We start from the raw sequence: 23,453 nt of genomic DNA, 5'->3' as shown, positions 1-23,453 counted from the left end.
TAAATGTTACAAATTTTAACCAATGCAATGAAACCTCTGAGTAAACAATTTTAAACTATGGGCTATCTCTCCATTCACACCCAATTATGTTTGAATTTCCAGTTTTACCAAATGTATTATTATTTTTGAAAAGCACATTAATTGACTTCCGGTTGTAGGCCTTGTTTACCTTGACGCACTGAGCGCTGGTTTGGCAGCTCATGTGTCGTTGAATGTGAAACCGCGTCCTCTGTTGGTGTGGCTCTCCACACGGCTCCATTCATGGTTTTCAGGATTTGTAGTCATGACGAGGACGCTTTTATCATTTTGATAATTGATTGCTTTTTTCTATCAGACACATTAGTTTGTAGGCCTGTTTGTATCACAGGCTTTTGTAAATCAAACTATGTAAAGTAATTAGATCACAAAAAACAGGCTGATTATACCTGTCTGCAGATAGACTAGTGGTGTGATTAGGTTACATATTCGGAATTAGAGACACATTATTTTTGCTGCACTACTTTAACCCAAATGAGATTTTAATTTTGTAAAGAACTGGGGTTTCCCAGCTTTTCTTGTGTGCAGACATAAACACACCAGGTGCAATTCATAACATTATTATTTAGCAAATGATTACAAGTCTGTGTGCTAACCAAACACTGATTTGCTCCCCATTCTAATTTCCATTATTTGTGTTAGAAGTGTGCCCCAACAGATGCTAAAGATAAACTGTGTTTTCTAAAAGAGACCTGGGAAGAACATGCTGTACTTCAACCCACCAGACATCAAAAGCTCTTGAGCAGTTTTATAGTTTGTTTCCTTTGGCAGGGCGTTAAAACAGGGCCCAGCCGCAGGACACATGCCAAGAGTTATGAATATTCATTTACTAAGGCAACCTTTGGCTCAGTATGAAAACAGGAATGTTATGTTAGTGTTTTGTAAATATTCCACTCCTGTGCAGATTATATTCAGAATGAGGAAAGATGTCACTTTGATCTTTCCACGTTATCAAGGCGTAAGCTGTTATTATACGCCCGGTGTCAGTCAGTCACTCAGTCACTGCTCCAAAGAGCTGCTGTCATAGAAGAAATTACAGCCAAAGCACTAAACCTTATCCTTTATTACCTAAACAAAGCTGCTCTGCCTGGAGGAACATAAGAGACACGCTGTGCTGCTGGAAGAACATCTTATTTTCTCTGAAAATGCTACTATATCACAGTGTCCCAGTTTCACTACCATACCTTGATGGCTGTGGAGTGGAGCTATATTGCTCCTCCTGTCAATTTGTCTGCCATTTGACTTCTCACAGACACAGGACCCTCAGATCACTGTCTGTGGCTGACAGGATGAGCCGACATTTGCATAGCTCATTGATGGCAGCTTCCTTTGATCCCACTTGCCGTGCCTAATTATTACTGTTTCTTTATGCAGCCTGGCTCCCAGGATCCTGCCTCTTTACAAGGTATCTCACTCTCATCCTCTTTCTCCTACTTCCTCTTAACATCCCACTTAAACGGATGACATACATATAGGATGCAGAAAATAAATAAAGAAATCTCAAGCAGAAACAACAGCAGTTCATCTCTGACAGGATAGTTTGGGAACAGAGCGAGAGTTGAGGTTGTCTTTTAAGAGCAATGTTCACTTGGATAAAAGTCCTGGTTTATCATCAAAGGCTGTCATGTAGATGAAGAATTGAGCAGCCCTGACTTTCTAAACTTGCTTCAATCACTGCAGGATCATATTTTAAAATCATATCAGTGTAAATCACAACCTCCCTTTGACTTAATCTGTGATTTTATCCTCACAGAAATGACTGATTATTTCCATTGTGTGCAGCTCTGCTCAGTTTTCTTCTCAACATGCCTATAAGTATGTGTGTGTAAGTTAATTCCCTCCCCATGTGAATCACCATTGGCACATGCAGCGATATTCCATTGCTTTCAGCCATGTACCTGAACAACGGTTGAGAGGATAAACATCAGACTGTTTGTTTTGTTTGGAGTTTTCTGACATTTTCAAACGGCTTGAAACAGTGATAAAACCCCCGTAACAATAAGGCTTTTGACTTTTCTTCCCTTCTGCGTCTTGATTGCCTTTTAACAGCTGCCTGGTTTTGGAGCAACTACAGTCAAAAGAAAAAAAAAAGGCCTCCAGACAGAGCAATTATGGTTTTATTTACCATGCCCGTTCCTACAGCTCTCCCTTTCTCCATCTCCCTTTTTTCTCCCCTAACTTTGTGATCATTGATCAGATTAGAGTGAAGTAGAGCTTCCACATGTGATTCATCTCACATAAAAACTTCATTGACATATAAAAATAGCAGGCGCCAAACAATTAAGCATAAAGGATACAGTGGCTTTAAAGAGATAAAAACTGTTAAAATGAATTAAGTGCTTTGAGGGGAAATCCAATACTTAAAAAAGTCTGCCCTTGAAGGCCTTGATTAGATCTCCCACCAAAATATAAGCTGTGTTCAATAGAACACCCAAGAGAGGTCACATTAAAGGTGACAGTGATAAGACTGAGCAGGAATGGAGTGTGTGAACAAAGATGAACTCCACTGTTTGCTTTCTTTTTTAACATTCAGGAACAGCCGACAGAATCCACCTTTGAAGTGGAGTGAAAAAGCTGTTGCTCAACAACAAACAAAGGGCACATTGTCTGAACCCGGCAGCTGACATGCAAAGCAGCAGAGCATTCACAGAATGCAAAACATGTTCATACGAACAATGGGGCCACTGATCTCTTCGTGTAAACTGCGCGTACGACTGATACATCTCATAAGTGAATCATCTTTCAGCGGTTTTGTTTTTCAGGTCTAATTGGCGGCGGCCACGTGCACAACACAGAGACAGTATAATCAGTTTCACCTCAAGTCCTCCTGCAGGAACCTGTCTCATAAAGATAGACTACTGTGAAACTGCATAACTGCACTCTAGGTAAATACAAGAGCTATTTCTCAATTCAGATCTGCAGATGCACGTGTTATATTTATGGAGGTTTAGTGTTTTACTCAACAGTTATTTAGATAACGAATATGAGAGCCTCAAGGTCAGCTGCAGCCTGGTTTTATTGCTGTAGACATTTTCACTTTCAGCCCTTATCGTCATTATCCCATATGTCATAAAACAAACTACATAAAATCAGTCTTTCCATGTTTAAACCTGTGTGACAGCATCTGTGCGCCACCAAGTGGTGGCCCGAAGGCTTTGTTAAAATCCCAAAAATGCATCTGCAGCATGTCAACACCACACACAAGCTTAAATGTTATTGTTTATTACAATGTTATATACAAAATAAAGTTGTAATGAACGTATGAATCCAGAGAGTTTAAAGAGGAGCGGACAAAGACAACATTTTTATGTTATGGTACAGGAGGAACATCCCTTTTAAAACATATAACACATACAAAAATGGTATGTTAAAAGGGCAGTTCACATTTTTTTTAATATAAGTTGGTATCCTACATGAACATTAACTTATTCAACAGGTCCTGCAGTATCTCAGTAAGCTAGCAACGTGCACAGAAATGAACCAGTTAGCAAAAACACTTTGCCATCTAAAGGGATATCGTCAATAAAATCAATCTAATGTGTACGCAGTTGCATCAGTTAAACAAATGCTAATGCAAATGTGAACTACTCCTTTAACATGGAAACCAATAGAAGCTCAATGAAGGTTAAAGCTGAATGTTACATAAAAATATCACTTTGGATGTAAGAACAGAGTAAACGCAGAACATTCAAGCATTTGGCACCCTCCATCTTAAACCAAGCTGCCTGTATTTAAACCGACTTGGTCTTTAAAGGTCATAGCACCGACAGAATTACCTGAATAAAGACTTGTGTTATCGATAGCTTTTGTTAAAACAGTGTAACTTGCCAATATATTCAACACTGTTCTCTCAAATGAACTGATTAAGTTTTATAAAAAGATGTAAGGGTTGTAGTTTTATAAACTACGAACAAAAATGGGATTGAGAGCTCATGAACAATCACGTGTCAGCCTTTGGCCACTGTAATGAGTTCAGACACCGTTGACCAGGTTAGTTTTCTCCTCCCTCTGTTTATCCACTACTCGGTCCATAGCCTCCAGAAACCTCTCCAGAGTCACTGTCGGTGTCTGCAGGCAAGCAAACAACGTTAAAAGACTATATGCCTCATTTCTTCCTACACTCTGTAGAACACAAACAAATACTTACCTTTACAAACAGCGCGTGGGCGAGAAATGGTAGCTTCCTGAGTGCTCTTCCACTCAAACCTCTGCTTTTCCTGGAAATGAAAAGAAAAACAAAACATTAGCCTCTGGCTGTCTCAGTTCTCACTGCCACTTGATGTTATGACTGGTGCATGGAGACAGCGTGATTTGGGCTCCATTGCATTATGGGAGGCTGTACTCACAGGGCGATGTTCCTCAAGGTCAGACTGTGTTCGGACACCTCGCTCTTCGCAAAGCCCATCGTCTCCAGCTCAAACATGGTAAACAGCTGCTGCCGGGGGTAGATGATCTGGCACTGCACATATCAAACAACATGACGCACAGACATAAGGAGAATTCTACTCAAAAGGAATACTTCATCTGCAAAATGACCATTTGTGTATCAATTATTCACCACTTGTTAGGTTGACTTCATGAGGAACTACCTTTTTTTGCATGCCTTCACGCTGAATGAAGAATCTAAAAAGGGGCGACCATTCTTCATGAATTGAAGTCAATGGGACCCACGTTTAGTAGCAGCAAAACTATATCAAAACATCACTTAACAACTCTCACTCAACTCATGCAGTATAATCCAAGTTTTATTTACCCATTCATATGCTCAATACCTCCCAAACACATGAATTTTGGCTAAAACATGATTTAAAACCCTTCCATCTAGGACTAGCACACCCTGAGCATGCCCAGGCACGCTACTCAGCCTGCGCAAGACTTGTCATATTGATACCTCATAATGTTATAGTGGAAATGCATGTGTTTGGGAGGTACTGAACATACGACTGGATAAATGAGACTTGGGTTATACTGCATGAGTTGTGTAAGAGTTTGTGATCAGATGTTTTGATATAGATATGTTGTTGTGAAACTCTGCCCCATTTTACTCCAAGGCATCAAGAATTTTCTCTGTTGTTGGATTTCTCCGTTATCCATGAAGGCATATGAGAAAAACAAAGTTTCCTTCACAAATTCAAGGTAACATGGAGAGTAAGTGATATACAAATTGTCATTTTGTAGGTGAAGTATTCCTTTAACTCTTTGAAACCTGACCAAATTGGATTTTTTTTTTCAAAAACATGAGAGGAGGGCAATGAGCAATGAAAAGAAGAAATGACTCAAAAAAATTAGCAAAGTAAATAAAATTAAAAACAAGAAAATGAGTAAAAAATAAAGACAGAAAGGAAGAGTTAAAAACAAAAAAAAAAAAAATAAATAAGAAAATGACTTGGAAAGAGTGCTTAAAAACAAGAATAATTCTTTAACAATATTTAAAATGGAATAGGAATAATTACAAATACAATTTTTCCCTAGCTTTTTTCATTTTCCCCTATTTTTAAAAATAATTTTAAAAAAGTAATATTTGTTTTGCAATTCGTGGGACATTCCTTTTCCCCCCATGTTTTTGAAAGAAATCACACCAATTTGCTCAGGGTTCAAAGGTTTAAATATTTAGAAAGTAGGATAAGAAAAGTCATGTCACTCCAGGTTTCAAGCTCACCCTAGTATATTTAAGGAGCTGCTTTTGCACTGCTGCTGCCTTGGCTTATGACTGTTTTGAAGCATGCTGATAAGTAAGTTTAAAATCATTACTTTTCACATATAATTTATATTTTCCACTGCAATATTATACACATGTAAATAGCATCTTAATTGGTGAGTGACTTCAGTTTTGAGCCCAAAAAATGTATCTAATGAAAACAAAAGGATGAAAATCTGTAGTCAGATTTTGTTATGCTTCATACATATCAATTTGTTTAAAGAATTTTTTGGAATCTACAGTTGTCTTCTTGATATTAGACCAGCACTCTACCTGCTTTTTTCCCCCACCATTCTATCAGTGGAAAAATTAAAATGATCTCAGTCACATGGAATGGGTCTTTTATCCAAAGTGCTTTACCAAGCTGCTGACCTTTTACCATTCTGAGTTTTCAAGGTCGAGTGTCTTTCTCAAGAACACTCAGACATATGGACAGGAGCAGCTGATTAGTGGACGACCTGCTCTACCTGCTGAGTCTTACACCTCATGGCCACCATAATACTGTCCTGTGTCAAGATACTGACCTTCAGTTTTTCAAAATCCCCAATACAATCTAGTAAAATCATCACACCCACTAGAAATTAAGTGTTCTTCTGAGAAAAATAAAATTTAACATGAAAGTAAAAGACTTGAATAACTGTTAATAATGAAAATACAGTAATGTTGCTCGATTGTTCGGCCACCTTCATCAGCTCCTCCAGGCAGGAGAGGTAGATGTTGTAGATGCCCTTCTCGGATGGAGGTCCAATGTATTGCTTGATGTCAGCTCTGTCTACAAATGCCAAGTCTATCTTATCTGTCACGTTGGAGGTCGTCAGGATCACCACATTGGAATGTCTGAAATATGAGCCCAAAAAGTCGAAACAAACTTGTGTAAATAGGACAAAGTAGTATTTTACAGTGAAAACAGTAATTAAGAAAAAGTGTAAGCATGCAAAACTAAGGCTTCTGATGGCATATACTATGAGAGAGAGGTTTTAAAAGAGTACAGAGACTATTGTGCTTCCTGACCGTTTGATCTGGTCCAACTGAGTGAGAACAGAGTTGACCACTCTGATGGCGTCCGAGGGCTCTGTCCCCGCCTGGCAGGCATTCCTAGCTGCTGTCAGACTCTCCACCTATCCACCATAAAACATGGTCACAAAAGGAGCAGCATTAGTCACAGCAAAGACCCTCCTGAGACCGATTCCACAAGTTCATTTCCGAGATTCTGATTTTACCTCATCAATCAGAACAAACACAAGAGCATCTTTGTCATCAATCAGTTGTTGGATCTTTTGAAACATCTTCGTGACCAGCTTACCGCTCTGTAACAAAGAGGCATGATATAAATAATATCAGTTCCCTCTCAAACATCCTCCAGTTAAACAATGTGATGTAAAAAAGGCGCCAGGTGTACCTCTGAGAACCACTTTGAGAACAAGCTGTGGCTGTTTATCTCAACAAATTGCCCATAAGAATACCTGCAGGGAGAGGAGTGTACTCTGAAATGAAAAGAGCAGGTGCAGTTGCTGCTTAGGCGGTTTCACTAAAATGAGGATCATCTTACCGACTCGACAGTCTGATTGACAGCTTCTGGGCGAGAGCTTTGCACAGTGACGTTTTCCCTGTGCCCGGGGGTCCTGAATGTGGGCATACACAAAGTGATAAATCATTTATATTACGCACATCAACTCTCACACAACCTTAAATGTTAGAAAAGACTGTCAGTCCTCATTAGTTATTTACCGTGAAGCAGCACGACACGGTTCCATGAAATCAGATTGCTGTCAACATTTTTGTCTGAGAAGTAAATTGTTGTCGTGACGTAATCTAGGAGCTGTAAGGAAATGAGAACGATGTGAAGTTTGGCATTAAGAAGTGAAAAGGTTATGTAATCATTCTCTCTCATCTCTCAACTGCCATATTTTTTTACCTGGGTTTTGAGTCCACTCTCGTACACCAGACTCTCCCAAATCCCATGGAATTCAGCTGTTAAATAGAAATCAAGCCATTTTAAGGGAATATTAAGCAAAGATTGCACCGTATTGAGCTAAAGCTAATAGATACTCCAAATTAAAATACTGAAACATAAAACATGTATACAAAAGGACAAGAAATACCCAAGACTAAATTTAAGCAAGTTCCTATAAAAAGACAAAATTTAATAAACTGCATCTACAAACAAGCTGGAGAGTCAGTGGCCCACAGTTTCAATGAAAACAGTATCATCCAGGCCAAGGCCAAGGCCTTTTCTGAGGCAGACAATGCTTGACCCAGACTTTATCTATCAATTAATATGGAATACTTGTACCATGTGAGCTTAAAAGGGGGTTATAAAACATTTGTATTTTTCTCCATAACAGAGAAAAAACACTTTGGTCAGGGTGGTTTCACAGTGATTAGGATGGATTCCAAAAAACTTTTTCACAGCAGAAAAAAAAAATTCACAAAACTTCTTAAACCACTCCTGCTGCATTATCAACTTTTACAGCAATCGTTCATATTAGAACTAAACCAATAAATGGGCCAATAATAGCTTATTCCAGATATACTGAAATCAGTGTATATGTAATTAACAGGAAATTGTGGCAAAGACGCACCAAACTAGGTTTCAGATAAGCTGGGAACAGCTTCTATTAACTCAAAAATCAAAATCTATATATTTGCCTCAGAAATCCAGTACCTGTCGGGCTATAATTCATATTCTTAATATGTCCTAAACATTCATATTTTTTTTTTTTTTTTTTACCACAGGTGTTTACTCGGGAGCTTGACTGTCATGTATGAAGACCAAGACAGTCCCAGTGCATTTAGCTACACTTTGGTTTAAATATATATCAGTTTTTAACATACTGAGCATACAGATGCACAACATGAATGCATGAATCTAAGCTGACCACAGCATCTGTTTTCCATGAAGAGGTACAAACTTTTACAGCTATCAAAGCATGCAGGGAGCGTGAGTCAATGTACTACACTGTTCCTTTCCTTTTAAAGTTTGCTGTCTATGTTCTGAGAGGGACATTTTGGGTTGAGGATCACATGAAGACACTCCGAAAAATAATAATAAAAACAACAATAATAATGCTTCCTGCATTAACTTTTTCCTATCTGTCTGACTTCAACTGGAAATAAATTGGGCTAAGATAACTCAAACTAGATTTTCTCAGCAGCATGTCCTACTCAACATGCTATCCTCCGTAATGTCACCTGCTGGTAGCAACCAGTGATTGGCTGCTGAGAGCTCCTCATCCTCCTCCAAACTGAGCATGCTGGGTCCATCCTCATTCAGAGTGAAGATGCAAACGGAGACGGAGCAGCTCTTCAAATCAAGGGGCTGTGGAAAAAAAAAAAAAAGTTTATGAAAAAAGAAAGAATAAACAACTGCAAAGCATTATTACTTTGTTGTGGAAAAAAATCCCAATGATATACATGATGGGGAACATTCACAAAGCAAACCAAAATGACAGACCTGTGTCATAAGTTCCTCAAGATCAACGATCGCCACAGACTCCACGTGTTTCTGCAGAAAGTCTTCATCAAACTCTGTCCATCTGTAGTTTCCAAAAACCATGCTGTGGCGACTCAGTAGAGTCAGAACATGTGTCCTCACCTCAGCCACTTTAGCTGTGCTGAAATGTCAAAAAGAATGGAAAAAAGACAATGCAATTAAATCATTTTAATATCATTAGGAAAATTATTTTCCCACCTGTGCTGGCTGATTTGGTGAAACCTTACCAGTGCCAACATACATACTGGTTTCTAGTCTCTTAGTCACTTAATGCATTTCCCTACATGTGTAAATGTTTGGAAAATGTCATCTTTATTCAGCTGTTAAATGGTCAGCTGACACAAATACCCCAAAACATAATCCCTTGAAGGCTGTGGTCAGTTAAAGTGTATTCAAGCGCGCGCGTGTGTGTGTGTGTGTGTGTGTGTGTGTGTGTGTGTGTCTTTTCTGTGCTGACGCTCTGTGGTTTGATCTAGACTCATCATGTTTTAAACCCTCAGCGAACACACCTGTGAGATTTAACATGGACCTCAACATGTATGTCTTGTTTCTGGTTTCCCACCTCCATTCTGTCACCGTCCATCCCTGTAAACCTGTGTGGACATCACAGCAACATTCAAGAGCTTTAAAAGCCGCATTTTGTTAACGTTAGCAACGTATGTGAAGTTGGCGATGTTTTAGCTAGCTAACATAGCCGGCTAACACTAACATCGCTCAATGAGTAAAGCTAAACAAGTTGCAACATCGACAAAAGTGAAACCATACCTTAAAACATTTACGCTATCAATCTGATAACGTGTATCGATCAAAATACTGGTACCGAAGGAGTTATCCAAACTATCCGCTGTGCTGTCAAAAAGCCGACTCGAATTCAGCGCGCTGATTTGCTACACCGGAAATACAACATTTGTTTGGGGTATCACTTCCGCCTGTCGCTAGCTTTCTTAGTAGAGATTTGTTAGAAACGAGCAGTAGTATCATCACCGGAATAAACACAACGCTTCGGTTTTAACCACGAAGAAATGGGGAAAAAACACAAGAAGCATAAACCGGAATGGAGAACAGTTGATGGTACTTGAATGCATCTTTTACTCTTAGATATCGCACCGCTTTTGTTTTAGCTAGCTTTATGTTAGCCAGCTAACTTAGCCTAGCCGGCTAGCTGAGCTTAGCTTAGCTGGCTAGCTCAACAGGAAAAGACAGCAGATTTCCAGTGTTTATTGTTGTAAAAATCGACCCTAATCAACCAAGAAAGTGCACATCCCTCTTCTTAACTCTTTAGCTGCTGTTGATATAATGTTCTGCTAAAATCATGAGCTAAACAGTTCGTTATCATTGAATGTATTACTTTTGTTTTGTATGTTTATGTTGTGTGTTTGGATGTTTGTTAATGTTTATATTGTCGCTCTATGTCCATTCTGTGTAAGTAAATTTGGAGCACAAAAAAAATCAAATTTCTCATGCACACAAACATAATTGCATATGTTTGATTTTTGTCTGTGCTACTAAGTTATAACCTAGTAAAAATAGAAGGTTACTTATACTATATCTGATTTTCCTTTTTTGTATTATCATTTAGAAATTAGAGGTTAGTCAGTTACACATTAGTAAGTTATCTTGGCTTGTAAGTAATAACACAATGTTTAACATTCAGTAGAAAGTTCTCTACAGACAGAGAACCTACAGCCTAATACAGCAGCTTTATTTATTTATTTATTTTTTATTAAACAGTGTTTTCGCATCTTAAGTAACAGACCAAACTTACAATATTCCCTCCATACCAATGCTAGCATCATTCCACATACTCTCCCACTCCTTTTTAACTTTTCACCTTGTCATGTTGCCTTCATGTTGTTTGTTTTCATTGTAGACTATGAGGACAAGGCTCTTGAGAAGCCCCTGAAGCTTGTGCTCAAAGTTGGAGGAAGTGAGGTGACGGAGCTCTCTGGGTCGGGCCATGACTCCAGCTACTACGATGACAGATCAGACTACGAGCGAGAACGCCACAAAGAGAAGAAGAAAAAGAAAAAGAAAAAGTCTGAAAAGGACAAAGACAAATACGTGGATGATGAAGAGAGGAGACGGCGGAAGGTTTGTTAACAAAAGAACTTTCTAGATGACAGCACCTGCTTTTTATGCCTTTATAAGTTAAACATGAGCTTTCATCTCATACTACAGGAGGAGAAGAGGAAGAAGAGAGAACGAGAGCAGAATGAATCAGAGGCAGCAGCTTCTACCGCTGCTGCCAATACTGGTGTGCCTGTTGAACCTTTCACATTGTCAAAAGCTATAAGTATTGGATTAGAGGTGAGTCAACTGACCTTAAGCCTGAATAAACGATCAGTGCATTCTTAACAATTTTGCTGAAAAGTCACTCACGTCATGACTGTAATTCATCAGCCGGAGGAGAAAAAAAAGAAGAAAGAGAAAGACAGAGAGCTGGAGCTAGAGCCTGAAGTGGATGAGTTCCACCCCAGTGTGAAGTTGGAAGTAGAACAGCAAGGAGACAGGCCGGTCCGAGCATGCAGAACACAACAAGGTAAGAATGCCAGCATATAAGGACAATATTAAACGTTTTAACAATTATTCACTTGTAATTGTGTTCATGAATATCTGTATTTTTTATGTTTGCTCAATGCAGAAAGTGAATCCACTCCTCGTCAACAACTGCTGGAACACTTTTTGAGGCAACTGCAGAGGTGAGAAACCCTGATTCAGTCTAATTATTGTGTCTGTCTGTAATGTTGGCCTCCTGTCCTTTGAATGCCACAATGCTGTTCCTTAAGACTTTAAACTTGATCCCTGTCAATATTTAAAGATCCAGGAACATAAAGACTAAAGGTCAAGTAACGGATAAGGATAAAGCTGATTCTGATCCTTCAAGATGAATCCTGATGTTTTTGGTGAACCCCTTTTCCACAAACAAATATATATTTGGTGGTTCCTGCTGTGGTGGAAAAGTTGTGTGTGACTTTGCTGATGTAATACTAGCCATAAACTGATATCAGCACTTGGACAACATCTCACCACATGTAAATTAGGCCACATTTTGATGAGGTCTGGTTCATCAGATTACAGCACAAGCAAGATCCATTCATATTGATCATATTGACCTGAGAGATAACGTGCACTGGCACAATCAGATGAGAACACTCAAAAAGACAAGTCTAAACAAATCTAAAGGTTGGTGCTGTAAATAACATGATGAATCACTTGTCTGTGCAGGAAAGACCCCCATGGGTTCTTCTCATTCCCAGTAACAGATGCCATTGCTCCTGGCTACTCAATGATCATCAAACATCCAATGGACTTCAGCACCATGAAAGACAAGATTAGAAACAATGACTACAACACGGTTACAGAATTCAAGGTGGGGATGCTTTTCAGCACAAAGAGAGAGATGTGATGATGACTGTGTATTTCTTTGGGGATTATAATAAACATGTTTAAACTAAGTTCGCCTTCACACCTGTTGAAACACTTTTTGCCTTCAGGCGGACTTTAAACTGATGTGTGACAATGCCATGGTGTACAACCGACCAGAGACTGTCTATTACAAGGCTGCCAAGAAACTGCTTCATACAGGATTCAAGATGATGAGCAAGGTAATGAGGTCAAATGGACTACAAATAAACAAATGAATTATCCTAGATGTTTTTCGTGACACAATCTTTGTCCGCGTTAGCTGTCTTGCGGTTTTACTTCACTGAAGTAATCTGCTGAGACACTTGTATTAGTGTTTCACCTCAGCTTTTTATCATGTTCTTACAGGTAACATTTCACTACAGACATGTATTTTGACTCAACCTGAAATACTTCAATAGAATAGATCATATTGTCAGTGTAATATGTCAACATATAAACAACTTTGCCTTGTGTCAAGCCCCATAAGAGAAAGTCTCCCATACAGTATATATTTCCATAAATTTTGCATTTAAATTTTGATTTTTTTTTTGTACTTTCCAGCAGCTGAGCAGTATGAGCCCAATACACACACAAAACTCAGTTGGATGTAGTAACCCAAACAAAGTCAAGACAGGAAGTCATTCATGATTGACAGTTGTCAAAGGTCCAAAGCTCATCGTCCAGTGGCATTGGAAATGAAAGAGTTGGATGATATGATTTGACTTCATATGTCATTCTGTTTAAGGGTAGATTTCGCCTTAAAACATCACTGTAATCATCAGCAATTTTTTACCATCCACTTCTATTCCATTTCTCCTCTTATCCATACATCCCCAGTTAAGCGGTCAAGTTAAGTGTTGCCCCTTTTCCTCTGCCCTGTGTGCAGGACCGGCTTTTGGCTCTGAAACGCAGCATGTCTTTCATGCAGGACATGGACTTCACCCAGCAGGCAGCGATTTTGGGAGATGAAGACCTTGCAGCTGATATACCTCCAGCAGAGATCATCCCTATACCAGTGGAATCAGCTAAGAAGTCCAAGAAACAACCAGTCAAAGACATGAAGGAAGTCATCAGGTATTTTATTTATTTGTAATATCCAGATAAAATATGGCTGTCTGTTTTTAGTTAAAGGTCCAGTGTGTAGGATTTAGGGGCAAATGGTATATAATATTCATAACTATGTTTTCATTAGTTTATAATCTGAAAATAAGAATTGTCGTTTTAATGTTACCTTAGAACGAGACTTTTATAGCCCAGAACAGACAAAACAAACACTGGCTCAAGTTTCAGCTCTGCAACCTCACAGCTAGATTCCACTAAATCTTACACACGGGACCCTTAAGGAATGAAATGTAGTCAGAAAGAACAGTAGGGAAGTTCTAAGCATTTGATGTTCTTTGTTTCAGCACCCTGTCAATATAATGATCTGATAACATGTCACTTCTGTTGTCTCAGTTACCTGTTTGAACCAGAGGGGAACGCCTGCAGCTTGACTGACAGTACAGCAGAAGAGCACGTCCTCGCACTCGTCGAGCATTCTGCAGATGAAGCTCGGGATCGGATCAACAGATACATGCCCAACTCTAAGGTTTTCCTAGTAGCTTATTGTATACAAATTTTCATCTATACACACTCTTTCTACCAGATATGGCTACGGTATATTTAATGTTAGTGTGGTAGTAAGGCGTAATATATTTTGTCTGTTTTGTGTCTTTAGATGGGCTACTTGCGTAAGGAGCAAGATGGTTCTCTTCTATATAATGTTGTAAATCAGCTTGATCCTGATGCAGAAGGTTTGTAATCACTGTGTTAGTCTTTAAAACATCTTTGAAAAACGATCTGCACTACATTAATATAATAATTAATAATTATTACATTTTACAGAAGAGGAGACTCATAAAGTGGACCTGAGTTCTCTGTCAAATAAACTTCTGCCTGGATTAACAACCTTGGGTTTCAAAGATGACAGGAGACACAAAGGTATGGCTTAACATGCACTTTTGTTGATTTAATCCACATTAATCATTTTAATCTAATTAATGACAATTACAAAATGTGCCACAAGTCTATGGCTTATGACAGATTATGCTTTTTTTCCTGCTCTGTGTAGTGACGTTTCTGAGCAGTGCCTACAACGTTCAGACCCTCCAGAAGAACTCCATCTTTCCAGATCTGCTACCCGATGAGGTGGACACGCTCTATTCAGCCTATGGAGACGACACAGGGGTACAATGTGCTCTCAGGTAGAGGGACTTTGATTTAAATTGATCTAGTGAAAATAATCTGCATCTATTTTCAGCTTGTAATACGTTCACTTTCATCCAAAGTATACAGGAGTTTGTTAAGGGCTGCGGAGGTGTCACTAAGCGCTGGGTCGACAGGCTTCTGGACAAGATGACAGCAGATGATCACACTAAAGCTGTTGGTCAAATCCGACAGGTATCTGATCTTTACTTAACATACAGCAATAAACATTACTACACACATGACTTTCATCATTCTCTCTGTGTCTAGGGTTTTCTTGACCAATTCTACCACAGTCTGGCTTCTGACCTGTTATGTGTATGATACTTATTTTACATTTCAGAAAAGAAACATCACACTAAAACCAGATGAAACCAAATCCAACATCTGTGACATGCAGGTATGTTGTAGTTTGTGAAAAGGTGATGGTGCATTTAAAGAGTTCCCTGACTGTTTAATTGAAGGTTTGTGTTTTTGTTCAGATGACAGATGGCACTGGCCTGGGAGAGAGTGGCTCAGTCCTGGACTTCATGTCAATGAAGAACTATCCTGATATGTCTCTGGATATAGCCATGCTAAACTCATTAGGTGATTGTACTCATCAGTAGTCTGAGTGGCTGCATTTACATGTACACCAATAATCCAGCCATAACTTAATTAAGGTAGTAAGGAGAAGTCCATGGGAAAGCTGAACTTGCATTAACAGTATTAGGCCCTTAGTCGCAGTAAGAGAGTAAGAAGTGTTGCAGTGTTAAGGGCATTACAGCCGTGTAATCGTCTTAATCCTATTAAAATGCTCAGGCAGAGTTTTTACAACATTTTGAAACACACAGCAGTCAAACTACTTGATTTACACATCAGAGTATTGTTGAATATGATGATCCACTCTGTCTTTTCTGCTTGAAACTGTGGTTCTTCGTTCCTTAAATGTCCTACAATGATCTTCTTTCTTTCTCTAACAGGTAAAACAGTAAAAAAAGAGCCGGGCAACGAAGAGGGCCAGCAGCACTTTGACGACGCAGACAAACTCATGCAGGAATTCCAGGAGACTCAGGTCGACAGAGTCGGCTCCAGACCGTCGTCCAACCTCTCCTCCCTCTCAAATGCATCAGAGAGGGACCAGCACCACTTAGGTATCTACAATAGGAGTGAGACTAAAGAACTAAATGGTTAGAAAGGAGCACTGCTAACGTGTCTTATATCAAATTTATTATTTATTTATTATTGTGATTAGCTGACTAAAAGCCATAATACTGTTTTGCTCAACTTTTTGGTAGATATCAACCAAATGTTACACCTCCACCTTTCTTCAAAATGTTCATTGTTTTCCATTAAACATTAACACCAGTGCAACAACATGACTATATTTTCTTTTCTCCACAGGGAGCCCATCGCACCTGGGTGTCGGGGACCAGTCTGAAATGGTACATGATCCCTACGAGTTTCTGCAATCTCCAGAGCCAGAGAGCACAGCCAACAGCTGACCACACACAATGCCATTTTGTTATCCTGATGTTAACAACACTGGGTACTCAGCCCTGAACTGTTCAAACACTTTGGAGATAGCAGGAGCCTCTTACCCGTTTTAAAGACTGAAGCTGATTGTACAGACTGTTCGTAATGTAATCCTATGTTTTTGTATGAGTGCAACACTTGAAAAATAAATGCTTGCACCTGGACTTCTAAATGTGTGTGGCTCAATGAGCAAATAAGAAACTGCATTACATACAGTGTTTGAGCAGATGTAAATGAAGGAACTGTCCACCATAAATACGCATTCAAATTCAGAGCATTTGCAATAAAAGAGATAAGTTCACACAGCTGTAGTAGAGATGCGCTGCACACTCCTGCTGTAATTGAGCAACATTTGCTATTGTGGGATGTCTCAGTTTGGGAAGACACAATGGGGAAGTGAAACTAAAGCTATATGCACGTAGAATACATTTACATTCAGCATAATGTTACAAGAGAAACTTGCTGAAAGTGACAGCCACGACAGACTTTGGCTTTATTTTTGAAAGCAGAAGTGTGGCGCACATCTGTTCCCTTTTTCTCTCATGAGAAACAGATCCCCTACCTATTTTTATTCTCATGAGCCTAAAGGTGTGCAAAAGAGCTGCAAAGCCTGTGAGTTTGATAAGCAGGCTTCATGCTTCATGCGCCTTATCCAGTCTGTGAAAGGCCACAATAAAAAACGCTGGGTATCTTGAAGAGAGCTGCAGCGCGCATGCGCAGCTGAGCAGTTTCCATAGCGCCGCTCCGACCTGCAGTGCTGACTGAGTTGATTCTTCAACTTCTGATTCACGTCCTCCGGTGACACAAATACAAGGACGGAGGAGCTTTTCATCAATTATATCGAGTGTTTTTCAGTCGTTTGGCTTTGTCCTGGTTTTTTGTTTGTATTCACCATGTGAATTTTACTTAAAGCACCTGTTTGGCTGAAAAACTAATCATGGGATATCAAGCGGTGGAAATCTCCGTCTGTATTTCATCAGGAGCATATTGATTTGATCTCATGGTTGCTTTTTTAACGGCAAAAGTAAGTCACTCTTCGTGGTAGGCTATACAACTTCACACACACCTATTATCTATATGTAATAGTTGGCATTACTTGTTTATTTTAAGCCGTATAAATGTTGTTTGAATTGTTAATTTAACACAAAATGCGGGGTCAGCTAGCGTTAAAGCAGACGACCTTTAACTTACAGTTCGCCAACGGTAGAAGCTTTAACGTTAGTTGTTACGCAGACATTAAAACCAACGGTCAGGAACACCAGCAGCCAGAAGTTTATTAAATTTCAGTCAGTGTGTGATGCAGTGAGGAATAAAAGCATTGTTATTTGTCATAAATCCCACACATTGTTATTTCCTCTTCAGTTTTTTTTGGTATATTTAATGAACGTTTGCACAGTGTAGTGTCAGGCGGAAGGCCAGGGGCAAAACCTGTGCTTTTATAAGGACTTTTACAGAGAAACGGATGAAGCACTTTTACTCTGGATCAGCTGTTTTCTGTAGGCTATGTCACAATATCTCCTTTGTTATTTATATGCAGTGGATAAGGCACCATCTATAGCCTCTGCCACACAATACACAGCTGTACCAGTGTATTAAGTAAGTAAAGTAATTAAGACTAATGCACTTTAATACAATAAATTACCTTCATGAAGGCTGTAATGTTAAGTTTTTGTTGAAACAGGTAAGAAAGGTGTTGATTCAACTTTATGGTCATTTTGGAGGCTGTACTGGGTACTTGTGTTATTGTATTCTTGATATTTGTCCACCTGAGGCTGCTGTATTAGGTGTGCCAAGCTTCACCTAATGCACTCTGAGTCCCTAATGGCTGCTGTCATTATACTCACCTTATTTTCCTAACTCATTTCCCCAGCAAATGCAGCCACACTCTGCCAGAGCTAGGCTTGCATGTATGTGTAATATGTGGATGGATGATTTAAGGTGCCTGGGGGAAGTTTTTCCGCAACTGACCGCAACTGTGTCTATTTTTCTCTTTTGTTGTTTAGATGAACTGCTTCAGTCAAAGGCTGAGACGCACAGCTCCTATGCGTGGCGGCAGTAAAAATGAGCTAGTCCCCTCCAAGCCTCCCAGGATGAATGGATGGTCGTGGCCCCTTCAGGCTTTCCAAGTGGGTGGCTGGCTGGTGTACAGCTACCTCGCCATAGTCAGCTTTGGCATCTATATCCCTCTTTTGCCCCTGCCGTGGAGCCATGTGGTCTATGCCGTATCCTTAACATGTAGCTGACTGTTAAGTGTGCAGCAATGGCTCTTTCAGCTTTGAGTATGGAGCAAACATTAGTCTCTGCTACGGTTTTGTTTGGGCTGCTGGACAAAACAAGGATGTCGTTGTGTTGGTTGTCTGTATGGGCTCCAGTCACACCAGACGTGACTCTGTCTCCGTGTCTGTGGTCTCTATTAAGCCCAAAAGACATAATCAGTGGTGTATTTGTCACATGTTGAATGCTGCGTGATGTCAACACTGGTTCATTTAACTGAAGCTTTGCTCAGCCATAAAAACACTTGATTTCTTCAAAATTGATTTAATGTCTCACACAAAAGGCCCGCTTGTGTCCACCAGTTTGCAGTTTCTTATTCATTGCTTTTCTGAACTATATTATGACATATTGCAGTATTTTTCCACATATTATTGCTATTTTCCTTGACTCTTGTTGTGTACAGCTGGCGGGCATAGCATTTGTTGTACACTTTTTCGCACATATTGCTGCTGTGTCTATAGACCCCGCAGATGTCAGCGTGAGGGCAAAACAGAAATATTCCAGTCCAATGCCGCTTTTTGACCGGACGAAGCAACCGCACGTCATCCAGAACCTACACTGTTATCTGTGTGATGTCAAAGTGTACGTATCTAAAGCAGTAATGTTACTTTGCTTTTTAAGGGGGAGGTTCACCAAACAACCAAAAATGCACATTTTCCCTCTTACCTGTAGTGCTATTTATCAATCTAGATTGTTTTGGTGTGAGTTGCTGAGTGTTGGAGATACTGGCCATAGAAATGTCTGCCTTCTCTTGAATATAATGGAGCTAGTGGTGCTCAAAGTGCAAATAAAAACATTTGGAAAAATCAATAGCAATGTTTCTTTCTAGGAATCATGACCAAGTTGCTCAAGATACTCCACAGAACTTGTGAGCAGTTTCATGTAGGACCTCTTTTCTTTCTACCAAACTACCCCCCACCACCTGTATAAAGAAAGAGTGCATCTACTCATTGGTGAGAGGCTTGTGCTTGTGACAGTGTGAGATGTAATCATAAATGGCGTCCTCCTCAGCTTAGCTGTAACATTACCTAGTGGTGCTAGGTAGCAGTTATACATACTGCCTTCTGTGCAGTGATACAGTTAGTGGGTGTAGCTCGGTAGAAAGAAAATAGTTCCTACACGAAACAGCTCACAACAAGGTCTGTGGATTTTTTTAGTAACCGTGTCATGATTTCTGGAAAGTGACATGGCTGTTCAGTTTTTCAAATGTATTTTTTTGGTGGTTTTGGCACCAAAAGATGGGTAACATCTAGTTCCATTATACTTGAGAAAAGGCAGACATCTCTATAGCTGATATCTCCAACACTCAAATCAAAGGTAGGAGGCAAAATATGTATATTGGATTTTTGAGTGTACTATGCCTTTAAGTAAACAACAATATCATTTGGCAGTCATGGAAAAAGTTGTGTCCAGTGCTGTTTAACATTTTCAATCTTTCATGTAGTGGCCCCAAAGTAAAACACTGTAGTGCTTGCAACAAGTGTGTGGAAGACTTTGACCACCATTGCAAATGGCTGAACAACTGTGTGGGTGGCAGAAACTACTGGTAAGTTTTGAATGAACTAGTGAGCTTTCTGTATCTGACTTCATGGCTGATGTTCAAATGAAATGTGGAATACTTTATAAAATAACATCAGGTTTTGTGTGTTGCTCTCAGGTGCTTCTTTGTGGCACTGGTCTCTGCTACACTGGGTGTCTTCCTGCTCTTCGCTGTCATCTTGTTCATTTTTATCCAGCATTACCTGGATCCAAACAGCCTACGGACCGCCCCGCAGTTTCACAGTGAGTCATCATAATATAGAGCTGTCTTAGAAACAGCTTTGATCATTAAAAGCTGTATGTGTGATGTCCTTATTTTGCTTCTCTGTTCTATAGGTATGCTGGGGAATGGTACCTGGCTGGTCTTTTTACCTTTAGCACCCATAAAGACTAGCTCAGCTGGTCTCCTTATATTGGCTTTCATAACAGCCATGCTGAGCATCACCTGCCTACTGCTGCTCGGCCATCTGCTTTGCTTTCACTTTTACCTCTGTGAGTCACAATCTTCAAGATAGACATTGAATCAGGCTCTTTCCCCATCATCCAGTCATTAATCCTCACAGTTCTCCTCTTGGCTTTACAGTTTGTAAAGGCATGAGCACATATGATTATGTAAAGCGGAGGCGTCAAAAAGAAGCCAGAAGTATTGAAACAGGAAATGAACAAGATGCAAAAGTTAATAACAAGACACCACAGGTAAGACCTGTCCTTTACCTCTCACTGTCACTCAAATGTCTGTCACAGGTGTAAATTTTTTTTTCTTTTTTAAAGAAACAAGAGAGCTCAATTGACTGTGAGCCAGCATTATCACAGAGTTCAGGGTAAAACAAATTCCTTACAGTTCTTTTTACACCATTATTACAGCTGATATTACAGAGCATTAATGCGACTGTGGTTTTCCTGCAGTACCTGCAAGTTTGCTGATAAAGGCCCACTCACAAGCCGACTTTCGGGGTCCTTATGCACTGAGGTAAGCATGTCTACTCATAACTTTTTTTGAATTACCTTACATGCTTTATATGTATGTAATATTGCATTAAAATCTGTTTTGGTTTAGTTGGAAAGCTTTGGGAAATTGGCAGAAAAGGAGAATAGTTTCCATTATGGTACTGAAAATCCTACAGAGAAGACAGCACGTAAGTATTTGACTGCACTTGTCACAGTTGTTTACCTTTCTCTGTGTCTCTCTGTGTCTCTGTGACCTCATTTATAAAGATGGAGGAGAAAGATATAAGAACTGCAATACAATATAATAAAAACAAATCCAACACCATAGAGTACCGCCTGTAAAAAGTTTCACATTATACACATACAGGGGTATGCTTTTCTGGTCACTCACTGTATATGACCTGAAAATAAAGTGTGCATACAAACCCATCATATACAGATTACGGGACTTTTGTTAGTCATGTTTATTAGTATGGATTACCAAGGAATATTAGTTCATGCAGTGTGTAAATAATACTTATCTCTTTTTGTTTTCTTTGTCTTAAAGGGGAAATGTCTGTGAGCGACACCAAAAGCTGCAAGCCTGACGCTGAAGGGGCTCAGGGCAGCATCATGAAAACTGTTCCCCACATTCCTGGAGTGCAGGACCCTCTGGGCAGCTCCATCATGACTTCAGATGATACTTAGCAGTCACTGATGTCTGCATTGTGGAGCATCAGGATGTTCTGCTCAGAGGAATTATTTATTATGAAGACACGCTTCATGAAAACAGAGCCACACAATCATGGAGCATTGTTGATGAGGACAGAGGACTGTTTGATGCACATTGTGGAATATTGTTTTCACCAGTGGACATTCTGTATGCAGTTTGATGTAGACTCATCGTTGTGTGTGTTTTTTTATCTACACTATGTGTTTTATGACAACAAATGAATTATTTAAAGCATTGTTTTATCTCACTGACTTGCATAGAGAGCCAAAGTCCAGCCCAGCTTGCAGGTTAGTCTCTTTGCCACCAGCCTTAGTCAGATTAATGGATTTTGGCATCTTCCTCAAAGGCTGAAACAGGATACTGGAGTTTACTGTTCATATTCTGAGCCAAATGGATATCAAGTACTGTACTGACAGTAATTTTAGCATCTTGTCATTTTATCTGATAGCCAGAGAGAGAGCCTTATATGGCAAAAAAACATTGCCTAACTAAGTAGTGGAGCGGACACTAGCTTGAAAAGGGCACACACTTCAGCTCTCTGTTGCCTTTTTATTAACTGTGTTCAGTGACTGTTTTAAATAGATTTGATAGTAAATCATGTACATTTACATGTTTGCTGCATTGTTTAGTTTTCTTCTTTATCATATTTAACCTCACAGTGGTACTATAGACAGCCAATGTCGTGCTACCTCCAGCTTCTACAAGTTTCTATCTATATTCTAAGCTGAGTATTGAAGGTATTTACCAGTTGGATTTGCCAGCAGCCTATGAACATCCATTCATCAGCAAGAGATTGGTCTATACCTGACAATAATGTTGGGTTAAACACAAAAGCATTGTCTCTGTAGATTGATATCCAGATAAAGCCCTGTGTTTTGATGTATTTTGCACTATTTCAGCCATACAAGATAGAAAAAGCACCACTGCACAGATCCATGCAAGAGGCTACATTCAGGAAAGTGATTGTCACCTAAAAATGTACTTTCAGTAAAAATAAAATGTATATCCTAACTACTAATCATATGGTCTTGTCTACAGAGGAATGTCTTAAGATTATAAGGTGCTGCACATTCAGTAGTCCAACAGGAAGGTACAGTAATGAAATCGTTCTGTCATTGAAAAGTAGCTCTGAAGAGGACCATGCCTTGAACACGCACAATTTGACAACAGAACAACACATAGCCAGATTAGAGGGTAATATCACAAGTGATGTTGGGCAGCGGAATAGGTTCAACAGTTCAGGATTTGAAGAATACTCAACTAGGGAAATAAAGATGAGGTGGAGATGGTGCACAAGAATTGTCCACCGTGTTGCTGGTATTGTTTCCAGACACCCAGCTTGTGAAAGGAGCCTCTCTACTCCTCAAGGTGAAGCTCAGCAATATTTTAAATCAACAGGACCTGGAGGCATTAATGCTCATAGCTACTGAGCTGGATGTGATGGCCCTCGATGGAGAATTGAGCTGCTGCTGAAACTGCCATTTCATCAGTGAGGTTAGACATACAGTATGTGTTTTTTATTCTGTTCTATTACATCTCTACTCAAACTCTTCATTGACATTTTTTTCTTTTTTACAGACCAGACAGTT

At 39.5% G+C, this 23,453-nt stretch overlaps 3 protein-coding genes across 3 annotated transcripts; 2 read left to right on the top strand and 1 right to left on the bottom strand.

Moving 5' to 3' along the window:
• Window positions 1-3,285: 3,285 nt before the first annotated feature.
• On the bottom strand, window positions 3,286-10,140 carry trip13 (thyroid hormone receptor interactor 13). Its single transcript, XM_049584300.1, has 14 exons — window positions 9,993-10,140; window positions 9,737-9,820; window positions 9,189-9,348; window positions 8,927-9,053; window positions 7,650-7,705; window positions 7,463-7,553; window positions 7,284-7,356; window positions 7,134-7,197; window positions 6,955-7,041; window positions 6,746-6,852; window positions 6,418-6,571; window positions 4,383-4,495; window positions 4,184-4,253; window positions 3,286-4,104 (listed from the first exon to the last, which is right to left on the bottom strand). The coding sequence occupies exons 2-14, from the start codon at window positions 9,808-9,810 to the stop codon at window positions 4,009-4,011; spliced, it is 1,272 nt and encodes a 423-aa protein (XP_049440257.1). The 5' UTR covers window positions 9,811-9,820; window positions 9,993-10,140; the 3' UTR covers window positions 3,286-4,008.
• Window positions 10,141-10,143: 3 nt separating this feature from the next.
• brd9 (bromodomain containing 9) lies at window positions 10,144-16,555 on the top strand. The gene is made up of 17 exons (XM_049584299.1): window positions 10,144-10,298; window positions 11,098-11,318; window positions 11,406-11,534; window positions 11,628-11,766; window positions 11,869-11,926; window positions 12,453-12,597; window positions 12,722-12,832; window positions 13,519-13,706; window positions 14,088-14,220; window positions 14,350-14,425; window positions 14,517-14,612; window positions 14,743-14,875; window positions 14,960-15,071; window positions 15,220-15,276; window positions 15,359-15,464; window positions 15,839-16,009; window positions 16,260-16,555. The coding sequence occupies exons 1-17, from the start codon at window positions 10,250-10,252 to the stop codon at window positions 16,358-16,360; spliced, it is 2,025 nt and encodes a 674-aa protein (XP_049440256.1). The 5' UTR covers window positions 10,144-10,249; the 3' UTR covers window positions 16,361-16,555.
• Window positions 16,556-17,158: 603 nt separating this feature from the next.
• Window positions 17,159-22,858, top strand: zdhhc11 (zinc finger DHHC-type containing 11). The gene is made up of 11 exons (XM_049583770.1): window positions 17,159-17,415; window positions 18,395-18,613; window positions 19,069-19,247; window positions 20,110-20,211; window positions 20,323-20,447; window positions 20,541-20,696; window positions 20,788-20,900; window positions 20,976-21,025; window positions 21,111-21,174; window positions 21,262-21,340; window positions 21,700-22,858. The coding sequence occupies exons 1-11, from the start codon at window positions 17,392-17,394 to the stop codon at window positions 21,837-21,839; spliced, it is 1,251 nt and encodes a 416-aa protein (XP_049439727.1). The 5' UTR covers window positions 17,159-17,391; the 3' UTR covers window positions 21,840-22,858.
• The last annotated feature ends 595 nt before the right edge of the window (window positions 22,859-23,453 follow it).

This window comes from Epinephelus fuscoguttatus, linkage group LG8, assembly GCF_011397635.1.
Source record: "Epinephelus fuscoguttatus linkage group LG8, E.fuscoguttatus.final_Chr_v1".
Taxonomy (NCBI): domain Eukaryota; kingdom Metazoa; phylum Chordata; class Actinopteri; order Perciformes; family Serranidae; genus Epinephelus; species Epinephelus fuscoguttatus.
Note: the sequence above shows the minus strand (reverse complement) of the source record. Positions and strands in the feature narration are given on the sequence as shown.